Genomic DNA, 16,947 nt, shown 5'->3' with positions numbered 1-16,947 from the left:
GCACAAAGCCGTGCCGTCATCACCCTGCGCGCGATAGAAAGAGAGAGAGAAAGCGACTCTAATCACCTTTCGATTCCTTTCCCCTTTTCTCCCGCCTCAACCAATCGGTGCCTTCTTGCCTGCTCTTTCCACCAATAGAGAGAGAGAGCCAAGCTGGCGTCATGACGTCGCTGAAGCAAAAACGGGGACACTTTTTGCCCCGCTTTCTTTAGCGCATGCGCGTTGTCGTGACGTCTGAGGAGCGTTTTGTTTTCGCCCTGCACTTCCTGTCTGACTGACTGACTTGAAGGGAGCGAATGTGAGCGGTTGGAGAAGTGAGGCGAAGGCAAGCAAAGAGGGAAACACACAGAGAGAGAGGCCGAAGGAAGGCGGCGGGGATGAACTGGCTCTTCCCTCTCTCCAAAGGCGGAGGCGGCAGCGGGGCCGCGGCCTCCTCCTCCGCCTCGCCGTCCTCCTCATCCGCCTTGCCTTCACACCTCACCAGCCTCCAGCAGCAGAAGCAGCGGCAGATCGAGTCCCTGCGCAGCGCCCACGCCGCGTGAGTGACGCACAGGACGGAGGGCCATCTGTCCGGGGGGCTCGGGTTGTGTAGGTCCCTGCTTTGGCAGAACAGGATTGGCCTACAGGGCCCTTGCGGCCTCTCCCAACTCTGTGGTTCTGGGGTTTGGCAAAAAGACACCTCTGGGCCTGAGATTGTGTCCATTTGGGGCATCGGACATGAGAGAAGCCTCCCACAAGGATGATAAAAACATCAAAAATCATCCGGGTGTCCTGTGCAACGTCCTTGCAGACGGCCAATTCTCTCACACCAGAAGCGACTTGCAGTTTCTCAAGTCACTCCTGACACGACAAAAAAAATCGGCTTTAATGACAAGAGCATTTGTTCATCACTAAGGCTTCATGATGATAACAACAATAATAATAAACTTTATTTGTATTCCGCCCTATCTCCTCGAGAGGATTCAGGGCGGATTCCAGCATAGCAATGGCTAACATTCAATCTATCTTTTATACAAATAAAAATGTAATGTAATGTTCGTTTGTGGAATTAACATAGCTCAAAAACCACTGGGCGAATTGACACCAAATTTGGACACAATACACCTATCAGGCCAATAAGTGACCATCAGTCACAAAAACATGAAAAAAACACAGCAGAAGAGAGAAAGCCAAAAAAACAAAAAATACATTACAATGCAAAACCACATACACACACATATATACATACATATACGCAATTATATGTAGAAATATATACACACATATATGCACACACAAAACAAATACACATAACAGGGAAAGGAAGGAAAGCAAGGAAGGAAGGAAGGAGAGAAGGAACAAAAGAGGGAGGGAAGGAAGAAAAGAGACACGGAAGGGTGGAATCAAAGAGCAAAGGAAGCGAGAAAGGAATAAAAGAGAAAAGTAGAGAAGGAAGAAAGAAGAAGGGAAAGAAAAAGAGGGACGGAAGAAAGGGGAGAAAGAGTACAGCTAGTCTATATAAATAAAAATGTAATGTTCGTTTGTGGGATTAACATAACTCCAAAACCTCTGAACAAACTGACACCAAATTTGGTCACAATACACCTACTAACCCAAGGAGTGACCATCACTCAAAAAAATGATTTTGTCATTTGGGAATTATAGTTGCTGGGATTTATAGTTAACCTACAATCAAAGAGCATTCTGAACTCCACCAATGATGGAATTGAACCAAACGTGGCACCCAGGACTCCCAAGACCAACAGAAAACAGTAGAAGGGTTTGGTGGGCATTGGCCTTGAGTTTGAGAGTTGTAGTTCACCTACATCCAAGGAGCACTGTGGACTCAAACAATGAAGGATCTAGACCAAACTTGGCACGAATATTCCATAGGCCCAAATATTTATTTATTTATTTACTATATTTGTATACCACTGTTCTCAGCCCTCAGGGTGACTGAGAGCGGTTAACAAAGCAAATACAATACATAAACATGATAAAAACAGTTAAAAACAAAATAAAAACATTATAACAATCAATAACAAACCCTTTATTTCCATTATTTTATCTATCCATTGTGTCTTTAAAGGGATTAGTTCAAGTTTCCAAAATTTGGCAAAAATAATTCTAGCCACAGCTGTGAAAAAAGTAGAAAGTTTATCCAAGTTAGAGCTCTTAAATATTTCGGAGTCAAACATTCCTAATAAGTAAAATTTCGGTTTCATTGGTAAATCAATTCTTAATATTTCTTACACCCTTTATGCACCATTTTCCAGTACTCTAATGTTTTTGCACAGGACCACCACATATGGTAATATGAACCTTCATGTAATTTACATTTCTAACAGAATGGGAAACATTTGATGGTTCCCATCACACCTGTTTTGCAGTTATAAACATGGGAATAAAGTGCGATAAGAGGTAGGAGCTCTGAACACGTTTGCTGGTCCGTGTTCAGCGTTCCCTCCTTTCATGACACTTCTGCCTCTTTTCAACCCTGGAACATGTGATGAGTTCCGTGCCTCTCTATGCTTAGAAAGAGGCTGAAGCGTTCAACTGGGAAATTTCTCGATGTGATGGGGTGGTAATTTTTATCATTTTACACAGTCTTTAGCCTTCTCTGCCCAAGAGTGCTGGAGTACAGCCAGCCTCAGTTAGGCCTCCTAGCGCTTTGGAAATCAAGAGAACTGAAAATGAAAGAAGATGTCTGTGGGTGGGGAGTAAATGCACAGAAGACAACACTGGTCATGGTACTCAAGCTAAATGGCTTAGTCATTCTTGGATATGTAATCCCAAGGCCACAAAACGAGTGCCATCTGAGAGATGTAATTTACTGCTAGGTTAGAGGACAGAGCGAAATGAAATCCTGGCTCAGGAACCTGTAGGATGGAAACTAGCTGCCAGCTTTCTCTTCAGAGGCCTGGGATGTTAATACCCCCTGCCACCTGTCCCAGCCTGGCAAGTGTTCCTGTTTACAAGAATCAAAGCATGTGGAGAGGTGACTTTTCTGTCACTTTTCCATATCCACAGATTATGTATACACAGATTCCACCATCCATGGCTTGAAAATGTCCTTCCTCTTCCAAATACCCAAAAGCAAGCCTTGTTTTCCCATTGTATATGAGGATATCATTTACTACACCATTGTATATATTGAGATGTGAGCATCCAGGAATTTTGCTATCCACAGGAGGTCCTGGAACCAAACACCAATCGATACCAAGGGCCCAGCGTATGATGGTTTTGGATTTGGCAAATGCACCCGTGTCTATATTGGAGCATGCAGCATTCATTTGGAACGTCAGCTTTAATGTTGGGAGTAGTTGGAGTTCAGTAAGGCTAATTTAACATGAAGTAAAGGAGCAATATTTGTTCAGAAGCTGGCACGCTGGAATCCAGCAAAACAGAAAGTGGAAGAATATGGCCATACTGAAATGTATCTGATGTCATGGGTAGTAAAAATGTTTGTCATGGTACTAAGATTAAATGGCTTAATCATTACATATATATAATCTTAAGGCAAAAAAAGTGCCACCTAACAAATGTAATTTCCTGCCAGATCAAGAGATGGGAGAAGGTGAGATACTGGCTTAGGAACCAATAGGGTGGCAAACTAGCTACCAGCTTTATCTTGGTAAAACGTTGTTAACACTCCAAAATCTGTAGACTCCAGAATGTTTTCAATCTTTCCCAAAGGCTCGCTGCTTTCCAAATCAGTGTGACAAAGTTAGGAGATATTGGCACATGGTTCATAAAGCATTTTAATTAAATTACTTTGGTGGTAGACATTTAGGATTAACTGGTGTATTGAGATTGCTAATCTGTTAGGTGTATAAATTGACTGTATACTTTAAATTCATGAATATCACCATTCGACAACCACTGATAAATTCGTATATTTCTTTTTAACAGTATAGCTGAAATCCAAAAAGATGTGGAGTATCGTTTACCATTCACTGTAAACAACTTGACAATTAATATTAATATGTGAGTATTATCCATGTGATCTTAATTATATCCTAGCTCAATAATTTGATATATTGTCAAAGGCTTTCATGACTGGAATCCCACATAATCTGCTTTGAACTGGAATATATAGCAATGTGGACTCAGATAACCCAGTTCAAAGTGGATATTGTGGAATTTTCTGCCTTGATATTCTGGGTTATATAACTGTGGATGGGCCCTGAGAGGAGGAGGCAAGGAGCTGATAGTTTGAGCTCTCTGGATGTCATATAAACCAGACAAAATCTAATCTGACTTTCTAACTGATTTTACATGGGCTGTGTGGATTGTTTTATTAATAAAGAATGAAATTTGAATAGATGAATCATTTTTCTTTGGGTATGTTGGAATTCTCAAGAGGAAAGTCTCAGTTGCCAGTAATTTATAGGAAGGAAAACCTCATATTTTATTGTGTTGTGGAATAAAAGATATCTTAATTTTCATTATGTTCATGAATTCATTAGTAATGATGGAGTATTTTTGTTTTTACAGCTTGCTACCACCTCAGTTTCCTCAGGAAAAGCCAATCATCAGTGTTTTCCCACCCATACGACATCATTTAATGGACAAACAAGGAGTGTATGTTGCCTGCCCTTTAATAAGCAGTGTATGTATAACTGTGCAAGCTTCTAGAATAATAATGGGGTGGCCAAGAGTAGAATTGTTAGCATGTTTTTCGGAATGTATTACAGTGTTCCCTCACTTATTGCGGGGGTTCCATTCCTGGACCCCCTGCAATAAGTGAAAATCTGCGAAGTAAGGACACCATATTAATTTTAATATTTATACATTATTTTATATATTATTTTCTTGCACTTCCTTACCCGCATCCCGGCCCATCCCAAGGGCGCTTTCCTGTCTCCCTGCCCTCCACAGACCCCAGCATAGCCTCCAGATCCACAAAGGCAGCAGCAGGCCAGGGAGGCAGACCTTCCCCACTGTGCCTCAGGCCACTGCACTTCCAGGGTCCCTGACCTCCACTGGACATAAATATTTTATATTTAAATTTTTAATTAATATTTTCAAAAACCCGCAAAACAGCGAGTTTGCTATTACCGAAACATGAAGTAGCGAGGTAACACTGTAGTAGCAGTCATAATTCTGGATAGCAGAGTAGATGCCATTAGAAAATGCACACAAGTATGACAATCTGGTCTGAATTTAAAAAATTGCACCCAAAAAGTGAATTGCAGTCAGTAGTTTGCATGCGTTAATTTTGTATATATATATTTAAAGAATCCATAAATATATTTTACACACGTGTCTTATTTTAAGAATTCCATTTTATATTATGGGTTCAATCCAGCCCTGTACGTCTATGCATGCAAGATATTATGTAGAGGTCCATAAGATGAAGTGTACATGTCATTAACAATTGTATCAATTGCCTCAAGCTACTCGCTCACACACACACACACAAAATTGTCTTAAGCATGTCATGGCATCACCTGCACTAGTCATGCTAAAAGTAATAAAGCTTTTTAATCTCCTCTAACAGTTCACAATGCACTCAGATCTTGGGAAAATTGTCCAAAGTATACTTGATGAGTTTTGGAAGAATCCTCCAGTTTTGGCTCCCAATTCAACATCATTTCCATAGTAAGTAAATAAAGAAAAAAGAGGTCAACAATTGAAATAGATACATAAATTAGTTGTACATTTGTATTTTGTAAGCTCACCCTGGACCTGAATCTACAAAATGTGGCTGCCATTCAGATCAAACATTATAACTAAACCATGAGCTATATTTTGGGTTCCCATTTTTCTGTCTCTCACACATTCAGATTCCCTTCTCCAGTTTCTTGCTCACAATAAGTATAGTTTGCAGTGATGTTCAAATTACCACAAAGTGTTTGCCTTCAAGTTAGAACTGCAAATGTGGAGTTTGTTTCCAGAAGGTACAAAATGCATCTGAACCACTTTTGTAGGAATCGGAAAAAATATGTGCTGAAGTTACACATTCTTTTGCTGTAAAGTTTAATTTTTCAAGCCTTGTACAAAGGTGATCTAATACATTTTGATAATACTGATCTGTACATAATATTGTACCCCTAGCCAACATTGTGTTATCACCTATAATTTATTTTATTTTATATTATTTGGTACCTTTTGGGGGGGAAATTCCACAGGTGACCTTGAACACAGCTTCCACATCACATTTGAAGTGAAGTATGTTATGTGTTAATCATAATTCTGCTTTTTTTGGATGCCTTAATAAACTATAGTTAACTTGGCAAGATCTTTTTCAAGGATATTCACTACTGCTTTCCGCTTAAGCTGAGAGAATATTTCTTGCCCAAGATCATCCAATGGATAAGCAGGGATTTGAACCCTGGTCTCTTAAGAATCCAAATCCAAAATATGAACCCCTACATCACTATTAGAAATGTGGTGTTAGTTGCCCTCAGATTTAGAGTCAAAAGAAGTTTGTCGCCAGTTCCAAATGCCAAAGGATGCTTTAAATCAGAGTTTCACAAACAGCACAACTGCTCCCACACACATTATCACAAGCTTATCCAGAAAAGCTACATACGTTTTTGAAGATATGAAATGACACTTTAGTGGTATTGTTACACAATCAGGTTAATAGAGTGAGCTTGGAATGTTATCTTTTCAAAGTTATTTAATCTCGTTATCGCTTTTAACAAGGAACCAGTTTTCATTTCATTTCTGGGTTGGAGGTGGGGAATAACTTGTTAAGTTACTTGCATAAAGCTTGAAAGTTTGTGTCAAATGCCTGCCTGTAACGATGTATTAAAATGCCCTTTAAAAGTAGCCAAAACTTCACTCGCTACACTGTCAGGAAGCTTTGTTCCTACTTTCTGTGTTAATTTTAACAATGCCACCCTCATTATCCAGAAAAATAACTCATTTTGGGTAACTGTTACTTATAACTGCTGCTTTCACTTTCCAATTCATGATGCATTGCATCTGCCTTTTACAAGAAATTTCTCACCAACACCTTTGTATGCTTTGGTAAGCTTTGCATTTGAGGAATAGCGCTGGAAAATGATGAAAGGTTGCTGATGGCAAATCCCCTCTTCACCTTTTTCTTCTTAGCCTTTACAACAAACCTGCTGGAATTCCTTCATACTCTCAGAACTTCCCATTTCTTTCTCCATATCGGCCACCAGAAACAAATAGGTCTATAGCACCTGTACCGGATTCACTTTCTTCAGGCTACACAACAGACAGACCTGCTGCTCCTTCCTTTGGTATGATATCAGACTTGCCATTACCTGTTCCAACAACAGAAACATTTTCACAGGTATTTATCAGTAGCAAGCTTTATGATTCTAGCTATTTTCTTGTACGCAAATACCAGCTCAAAGATCCAGTAAATGGAGAACCCAGAAGTATTGACAGCCATAGAAGTTAAAATAGTCAGGAAAGAAGATAAAGTATATACATATGATCCACTAACTCCCCAGAATTGCTCATGTGGCTGCAAATCAAACAAACAGATTGTGATTTCTTATGGTATCATGGGGATCATGAACAGAAAAGCACATTTTATACCCAAAATAATTAATTCCTACTGATTGTCCTTTAGCCTTTTGATGAGAAACAAGAAATACTTTCTAATTAAAAATTCATACGTGACCCCACTTTCTTAGTTAAGACCAGTGGTTCTCAATCTTCCTAATGTCACGACTCCTTAATACACTCCCTCATGTTATAGTGACCCCCCAACCATAAAATTATTTTTGTTGCTAATTCATAACTGTCATTTTGCTGCTGTTATGAATCGTAATGTAAATATCTGGTATGCAGTATGTATTTTCATTCACTGGACCAAATTTGGCACAAATATCCAATATGCCCAAATTTGAATACTGGTGGGGTTGAGGAAAGACTGATTTTGTCATTTGGGAGTTGTAGTTGCTGGGATTTATAGTCCACCTACAATCAAAGAGCATTCTGAATTCTACCAGCAATGGAATTGAGTCAAACTTGGCACACAGATCTCCCATGACCAACAGAAAATACTGGAAGTGTCTGGTGGGCACTGACCTTGAGTTTTGGAGTTGTAGTTCATCTACATCCAGAGAGCACTGTGAACTCAAACAATGATGGATCTGGACCAACCTTGGCATGAATTCTCAATATGTCCAAATGTGAACACTGATGGAGTTTGGGGAAAATAGACCTTGACATTTGGGAGTTGTAGTTGCTAGGATTTATAGTTCACCTACAACCAAAGAGCATTCTGAACACTACCAACGATTGAATTGGGCCGAACTCCCCACACAGAACCTCCATGACCAACAGAAAATACTGTGTTTTCTGATGGTCTTTGGCGACCCCTCTGACACCCCCTCATGACCCCTCCAGGGTCCCGACCCCCAGGTTGAGAAACACTGGTTTAGACTTTTATTAAATAAGTTTGTGTACTTTTCCTGAACTTGTTTTTCTACCATATTTTGGGGTGTCCCTGTTTACCTTTTACAGTGCATTCATTTGTGTCCATACTGGGATTTAAGACAACTGAGATCAGTGAGACGTATTTCTGTGTAGATAGGTGTAGGATTGTGCTGTGTTTGCTCCTATCCAACACATTTAATTTTAAAACTTTTAAATGTTGTAATTACAGTGCCACAAGAAATAATTTTGTATTGTTTTTCAGATTTATAAGCTATACATTTGTCTTTAGAAATAAATAGTATTTATCGTCTTAACATCTTCCTAACATTTTCAGGGGAACCAAAATGGATTCAGTTACAAAATGCCTGATGTTCCTGATGCATTTCCAGAACTATCTGATCTCAGGTAAAAATATAAAAAGTAATATATTATTTAAAAGTGTGCTTTTAAAGTCTAAGGTAGTTTTTGATTTTGCTAGATATTTATACTATTTATTTTGTCATGGGATTTTTTGCTACTTGTAATACATGGGTGATGTACATTACATGTGAAACCAATGTAAGTACAAAATATGTTTCAAAACCATACCCTCAGAATTGCATAAATAAAACAACAACAAAAAACCCTGCATCCATAGTTAAGCATAGATTTTGAAACCTTCTCACAGTGGTAACAAGGTTGAGGAAGCAACTAACCTCTTGAAACCATGTAGACGTATCTTGTACAATGAATTTCTCATGAGATGAGAGAATTTAAAATGACTGTTCGTTTACTGATGGGTCTATGGATTGTAATAAATATTGTTTGTTAAACTGAGGTGTGCATTGAGAGAACTAATTTAAGAGAAACTAATGAATGAGTTTCTTCTTTTTCTTGGAAAAAGTATTCACTAAGTATTGCTGTTTGCAAAACCCCACCATATGAAAAATGAACCACCAATAAATATAAAAATGCAAATAACTCAAGTTGTACAGCCGATTCTCAATTTTCACAGGTTTAACTTGCACAGATTTAATATTTTCAGGTTTACCATTAATATCAAAGACATTTCCAAAAAGGTTCTGGAAAATTATTGTGCACATAGGGTTTTTGGGGGTTTTTTTGCAGGACAATTGTCCATTTAAAAAAAATCTGTTTCTAAATAGCCATATGTTTAGGGAGAGGAATTGGTGTTTCTTGCTAAATAAATAAATAAATAAATTTGTATCCATTAAAAATGGTCACACTTGTATATATGTACCTCCATTGTTTTTTCATTATTGAATCTGGGGAATTGTCATGACCTGAGTGTCCTGTCCTGTCTCTATTCCAAAAGTAATTGGCTTGCCCCAAAAATGAGACAGTGATTAACTTCAGATTTCTGAAATATTATTGCTCTATAAAAATGAAAATATGTGCAGCATTAAAGCAAGATGTAATGGTTGATACAGAAGGTTTAGATAATATACACAAAGTGAAGGAAATGTGTTTAAAACAAGATTGCTTAACTAATACACAGCTAGCTATTCTGCAAAATATTGTTTTTTTTAAATTGTTTTGAAATTCAGTATATCGCAGCTGACTGACATGAATGAGCAAGAAGATATACTGCTGGAACAATTTGTTAGCCTGCCCCAGTTGAAGCAAGTGATTAATGATAAGGATGATCTAGTGAAAAGTATCGAAGAACTAGCAAGTAAGTCTTTAAAATATTTATAATTCACATAATGTGTGTGGGGTTAACAATAACATAGTAAAATTGAACAGTGGCTTTACTTTACAGAAAAAAACTTGCTCCTGGAACCAAGCTTGGAGGCGAAAAGACAGGCGGTGTTGGATAAAGTAAGCGAGTTGGGGCAAAATGTATCTCTTGGATCTTTGAAGATGGTTTGAGTCTGCTTTGTTAATAATAATACAAAATTTGGTTTCCCTCTCAGTATGAGCAGCTTACTCAGTTGAAAGCCACGTTTGAAAAGAAGATGCAAAGGCAGCATGAACTTAGTGAGGTATTTATTTATTTATTTGTATTTACCCTGCCTTTCTCAACCCTGGATGGGACTCAAGGCGGCTTTACAACATTGGCAGCTATTTGATGCCTTAAAAAACAATTTAAAATTAAAATGGACATTTAAAATAGGATTATAACATACATCAAAAATACATATAAAATACATCAAAACATTTAAACCAAATCATTACTGTTAAACCACGCTATTCATAATAGCATGGTTTTCTCCTCTACTATTAAGAACAGGAATTATGTGTTCACATTGCTTGTGACAAACTTACTGTAGACTTCCATTTGGTCATTAACAGAGATACTGAATGGTTTAGATCAGTGCTTCCCAACTTTTGGTCCTCCAGGTGCTTTGCACTTCAACTCCCAGAATTCCTGTTGGCCAAATGGGTTGAGGTTTCCACGAGTTGTAGAATTTTTTTTTTGTGTTGAAGCATTTAATTCAGTCTTTAATTAATCCTGTCTGGAATCTACCAGCTTACTTTCCATTCTAGGATACATAATTTAACTATTTGCTGTAATTTTAACTGTTTGTTGATTTATTTTTTTATTTCCATTTTTAGAATATGGCATTTAATGTTTTCCATTTTGGTCTTTGTCTTTGGAAGCTGTCCTGAGTCTCTTTGGGGATAGAGGGCGAGTTAGAAATAAAGATTATTATTGTTATTGTTATTGCTACCTGTCTTTTGGTTGTATTCTATGTACTAAGTAAGATAATAGTTTCTAGCTGACTATATCCAGCATAGCATGAACAAGGTAGCACCACTATCGCAGAACTTCCTTCCCTTCTGTAATAATCCATCAGAGCTGTCCAAAAGCAACCATGCGGAGAATTATCCTGCCAGAGAAGTGTGCAAAAGAAAGGGAAAACCACTTCATTTCCACTAATTTATTTGTGTCCTGCTGATGTCCTTGTCCAAAATTTATTAATATTTCTAAATTAGAATTAGAATCACACTGTAGTTATTACATGCCTTTATCTCACTCATCAAAAGTTTTGGGAACATAACACTTCCTTTGTCTGCTTTTTGTTGTTAGAATTCTATTGTCTATGAAACATTTCTGATTTCCACAACACTCTTCCTATTCGTAGAGCTGTAGTGCAAGTGCTCTGCAAGCACGACTGAAAGTGGCTGCTCATGAAGCTGAAGAAGAATCTGACACAATTGCAGAAGACTTTTTGGAAGGGAAAATCGAAATAGATGACTTTCTTAGTAGCTTCATGGAGAAAAGGACGGTATGTAAAATCCTGAAATATCTGAAACATCATAAATTATTTCAGAATGACAATAATGCATAGAATTCATTTATCTTCTGTTGATCTAAAAATAGATATTTTGGAGAATGTTGATCTTTGGAAAGACATGACCTTGTTAGAAATCATAACCTTTTGGAAAAATGATACCATAACCTTTTGGAAAATGGCATTCATTAACATTTGGGAAAATCAGGAATCTCCCTGAGAAGAGTTAAAAACTCACCTGAGTCAACCTTCTCTCTAATAGCAAATATCCACCAGTATTTAGCAAGGCAATTAGGTTTCTCAGCTGTTAAACGGATATACCTAGATATCTCTGAACTGTTAGGGACAAAGATATGCCAATGCACAAAAACATATATATAGCAGAGTTTCAGAAGTGTTCTTTTCAGCTGCCCAAAACACATCTACTCTACTTTAAAACATTTTGGTTTACATCATGCTCTCAAGAGACCATAAATACGCAAGTAGACTTCTTTAAAAGTAACATTGTTGGTTTACTCACAAACTTCATGTATTCCGCATACAAGTACTTTGCATATCAATCCAGTTACAGATAGGATTTGTAGTAGTTTCTCTATGCAGGTAACACAGGGCATCTTTCTTATCATCAACAGTCCATACTCTAAAGCATCTCTCTGGTTTGAGAGTCTAATAGAGTCTCTGTCTAGTCTGAAAGTCCAATGGAGTCTGAGAACCTGACAGTCCCAGTTCTGATTACATGGTCTGCAGCCCCCCTCCCACAACACAGAGTTAAGGAAAACTGCATACCAATTTACACATATGCAATACAGTAAGCAATCTGAATTATATACATAACAAATAACTAATGGAGATTTGAAGAAGGTTGCTATTTCCAACAAGATATGCTGTTTGAGAATTGTATATGACAGATAAAAGTTTTCATGAATAAGTTGTTGTCCTTTCGCCTTCCAGCAATGCTCAAACACCCACCAAATTCTGTCATCCAAAGTATGCACTCAATTAAATTATTATTTTCTAGAAACTAGGGCAAAATGATCCCATTGACATATTCATGATATCCACAGTAATTAAGGCTGTAGGAGGATTTATGGATAACACCACTGATGGTGTTCTATGCAGGCTGTACTTAGACTGAATTAATATTTTCATTTTAAATAGTGAAATGCAGAAAAGGATTCTAAAAACAGCCTAGACCGTAAAGATTCACTGCACTGATGTAAACACCACTGATGGTGTTCTATGCAGGCTGTACTTAGACTGAATTAATACTTTCATTTTAAATAGTGAAATGCAGAAAAGGATTCTAAAAACAGCCTAGACCATAAAGATTCACTGCACTGCACCGAACTACAGGGATTATGATAAGTTAAACCTCTAAATTACATGTAATTCAAAATACACAACAATAATATAAAGCAGATAGATTGGGCTCATAGTAATGTTACATGAATAAAAGAGAAAAATATGGTATTTACAGCTCAACAATAGTTTTGATTTGATGCTTGTAGTGTATTTTTGCCAAATATCTTATCAAACAGATTAATATACATCCATGCATGTTAAACTAGTAAGAATTAATTTTTCTCTTTCACTCATAGTAAGTGTCTTAAAGAATTACAAGAATGCATAATGACAGGTTTTCCACTCAATCCTAATCTGAAAAACAAAACATAATAAAGATTTAGGAAAAAGGAGGGGCACAAAAGCAAAGCCATACACTAGCTGCTAGTTACATAGTTCTTATAATCAATTGGAATGAAAAATGTGTAAAGTTCAAAAGAGCTATGGATATTTCAACTTTTTTTAAAAAAAATAACAATAAAATGATCACATTCATCAGTATGTTTTGCATTGAAGTCCCTTGTTTCCAGTGGGTTTTTCTTGTAGGAGGACGTACATCAGATTGCTGCCTATCTCTTTAATAACCTTGTAGTAATAGTTAACACCACACATGTGCTAAAACATGTGAAAAGTATAAAACTTACTGGGTGCTGCCTAAGGCGGTCAGTGCTATAAGTAATATCAATTTCAGAGGAAAATAACAGAAGACTCCGCTTTGACCACTACAAAACCTCATTAGCTTATTTTGCCAAAAGTGACTTGATTCAGAAAAAAACAATGTAATCCATTAAAAGCTGTGTTTCAAATTGAAATGAGTTTATTGATTTGATATATGGCCTGCAGAGATTAAGACAAGATGTGTGGTATATGTAAATAAAGAGGCATATCAACTGGTTCTCTTTTTAGATTTGCCACTGTAGAAGAGCCAAAGAGGAAAAGCTTCAGCAAGCTATAGCGATGCGCAGCCAGTTCCATGCTCCATTATAGGTATGTTCCATAGACCAACAGGAACTAGATCAGGCATGGGCAAACTAAGACCCAGGGGCCCGATGCGGCCTTCTGGACACTCACCTCAAGCTCTTCTCATTTTCCCTGTCCTCTTGGCATAAAGCTGCCACATCCTTATGCAGAAAGGATGGGGGAGGATGCCACAGAGCAGCTGAGAGCCTTCTAGAGTACTCTCAACCACCTCATGTCTTGTCCTCCTCCTAGCATAAGGATGGTGTGAGCAGCCCTGCCCTTATAAAGGGAGGACAGCTTGAGGAAGGTACACAGTTGTTGAGAGCCCTCCGGAGCTCTCTCGTCGCCTGTCTTGCGCTCATCACAGCATAATGCCGAAAGGACAGTCCGAAGATTGAGGGAGGAGAACTGGGGAGAAGGATTGGGGCAGTCGCCACATGTCTCGTTTTCCTCCTGGAATAAGGATGAGGTGAGGAGCCCCATCATTATGCCAGGAGGCCAACTTGAGAATGACCCACTCCATCCTGGCCCTGCCCTCTCCCAGGTCCTCCCCTCCCACCCAGTGTGTGCCTTGCTGCCCTCTTTCCTGGCCTGAACCTAAGGCAAAAAAAGTTTGCCCATGCCTGCACTAGATGGCTCTTTAATGCACACATGTAGTAGCTGAGACTAGCTGTGTCTATAATTCGTATATTTTCTGAGAAAATAGGACCCCTGTATTCTCCTGTAGCAGGGCTTCATAAACATTTCCACTCAAGACCTCTTTCTGTCCAAGACATTTTTATGTGACCACGACTATATAGGTATAGAACAGGCAAGGGCAAACTTTAGCCCTCCAGATGTTTTGGACTTCAACTTCCACAATTCATAACAGCTTACTAAATTTCCTTAGTCCAGAAACTGTCCACTTCAAGAGCCTCTGGCGTCCCTGTAAGAAGGTCCTCCATTATGCATGTGGCAGGGCACAGACTGCATTGTAGTAAGTGGTCTGTGGTTTTCAAGGGTGATGAGAAATGACCAAAAAAAGGAAATGAATGTTATTATCTTACAAATTATATTTGGAAAAATGCCATATATACAAAAGGTTTTCTATGAGATACGTTGAGTCCCCATACATTTCATTATTACAGTTTATATATACGTATCTCTTATAAGGGGTTGGTTTACCCTCCAGTTTTGCGTGTAAGACTGAATTATTGTGTTGCAAAATGATGCATGTCTAAGGCCCCTTCCACACAGCCATATAACCCAGAATATCATGGCAGAAAATCCCACAATATCTGCTTTGAACTGGGTTATCTTAAGTCCACACCAACATATATTCCAGTTCAAAACAGAAAATATGAGATTTTATTCAGCTGTGTGGAAGGGGCCTAAGACCAGTGCCACCAACATGAAATGTTTAGTCTAATGTTCAGTCTAATTTTGTGCAATTACTGCTACAAAACATTACAGCAAGGTGTTAAAACGCAGTGTATGATAAGTTCCAGTTTAAAATGCTAATTGTATTATCTACTGAATTCTCGATATGTGATACTTAGATTCGGAATTAAAAGAATAGATGAAGCCCTTACTTAAACGGAATCCCTTTGTGGGTCTTGGAGATTGAATTTCTAATGATTATGAAGTTTGCATAATAAAAAGTGATGCTGATAACATCTCTTGGAGTTCGGCGTCCTAAAGTGAAGAAGCAAGAAATGGAAACTGTTGATAGAGATGTGCTGAGGAAAGTGTTGGCAGAAATGACCTTGCCATTGCTGTTCTCAGCAGATCCTGAACCATCAAAAAAGCCTCTGCTAAAGGTAGAAAGATCATACTGAATGGGTGGGCTGTGGCAATACAGAACTGAAGAAGATGGGACTACTAAAATAGAGTAGAAGTACTTTCAATTAGTAGATGCTTAGGCAAGGAGAGAATGGGTAAGTCACTTTAAGCAAACACCTTTTATCATTATCATGGATTAGAAGTTATAATAGGGCTAAACCCAGTAAACTGCCAATTGCACTCAGTGAAGTTTAGGTTCCCAACATTTTGTGCTGAATTAAAGTAAAACAACTGCATTTTAACCAATAGGAAATGAAACTTAATTGTTAACTTTTGTGTGTTCACAGATTTTTTTCCAGATAACTAGAATTTCTTAGACGACTGAACAAATCCAGCAAAACACATGTTCATAGATCGGTAATTCTGCAAATAAGCATTTCGTTATGGGTGTATTTATAGGGGGAAAGCTGTGTACTTATGGATATGATTTTTTTTTTGTAAAAAATGGGAACGTCTTTCTATTCCCATTCAAACAAAATTGTTCTTATTGCAATTTTTGCACTAATATTTCTTGTCTTTATCATGACCATATTTAAGTTCTGCTGCTATTTCCACCTACTTTATAGATTAAAAATTGAAACATGTAATTTCTGACTAGATTTTTAAATTTTATACAACATAATTCATAACTTTTGTATTAAATATTGGCTAGTTTGGGGGAGGGCTGTGAAAATTTTCATTACTTAACACTAAGTTGCAAAGTGTTGTGAGGTGCTGCTAGGTCCTTTTGACATAGAAACATAAGCCTTCTGGTTTCTTGAAGTCAGGTTTTCAACCATTTTTATTTATGTTACCATCACAACATACTTTGAAGTTACATACTGGCAACTGGGAAATGTATAAAGCTGGGAGCTTGTGGCACTGCCTTACAGCTCTTTGCAGAGTTGGTAATAAACAGCCCACAGCTTAAATCAGGTGTACCTTCTGGGGAGGACTTTGATATTACACCTTGTGTGGTCTTTTGTCATAGTCATGATCTGCTATTCACTGCCATAGATGTGTCTGAAAATTCTTGCTTCTTTTCAACGTCTTGCTTTACACGAGACAAGGAAAAAGTCATGAGATAACAAGAATACAAGCAGATCTTTCTGGGATTTCAGTATTCTCAATTTCTCTGCTTTTTTATTATGTGCAAATGCACCCTGGGATCAAGAAGGGGCTAAAGAAACTATGAACACACACAATGTGTGTGGGAAGACTGGGTAGTCCTTGCTCTCTAGCTCACCTGGGTCAGAAA

General features: G+C 38.0%; 1 protein-coding gene across 2 annotated transcripts; it reads left to right on the top strand.

The window, feature by feature from the left end:
* Positions 1 to 118: 118 nt before the first annotated feature.
* Positions 119 to 16,626, top strand: VPS37A (VPS37A subunit of ESCRT-I). 2 transcript variants are annotated; one of them, XM_060778580.2, is made up of 12 exons: positions 119 to 538; positions 3,892 to 3,966; positions 4,477 to 4,591; positions 5,483 to 5,583; positions 7,045 to 7,252; positions 8,684 to 8,754; positions 9,897 to 10,024; positions 10,112 to 10,170; positions 10,266 to 10,334; positions 11,439 to 11,582; positions 13,836 to 13,916; positions 15,998 to 16,626. In XM_060778580.2, exons 1-11 carry the CDS (start codon positions 378 to 380, stop codon positions 13,914 to 13,916), a joined length of 1,212 nt encoding a protein of 403 aa, XP_060634563.2. In that variant the 5' UTR covers positions 119 to 377; the 3' UTR covers positions 15,998 to 16,626. The 2 variants fall into 2 exon arrangements, with proteins under 2 accessions (XP_060634563.2, XP_067324854.1); XM_067468753.1 differs by having other exon boundaries at positions 389 to 538; positions 3,897 to 3,966.
* Positions 16,627 to 16,947: the final 321 nt, after the last annotated feature.

The sequence above is a fragment of the Anolis sagrei genome, chromosome 5 (assembly GCF_037176765.1).
Source record: "Anolis sagrei isolate rAnoSag1 chromosome 5, rAnoSag1.mat, whole genome shotgun sequence".
Classification (NCBI taxonomy): Eukaryota; Metazoa; Chordata; class Lepidosauria; order Squamata; family Dactyloidae; genus Anolis; species Anolis sagrei.
This window is presented reverse-complemented; position numbering and strand designations above follow the sequence as displayed.

Bases quoted from the DNA above. Each gene is read 5' to 3' on its own strand.
- VPS37A (XM_060778580.2), top strand. From the start codon at position 378: ATGAACTGGCTCTTCCCTCTCTCCAAAGGCGGAGGCGGCAGCGGGGCC. The intron at 10,025-10,111 runs GTAAGTCTTTAA...TTTACTTTACAG, and splicing joins AAGTATCGAAGAACTAGCAA to AAAAAAACTTGCTCCTGGAA. The intron at 11,583-13,835 runs GTATGTAAAATC...TTCTCTTTTTAG, and splicing joins GCTTCATGGAGAAAAGGACG to ATTTGCCACTGTAGAAGAGC.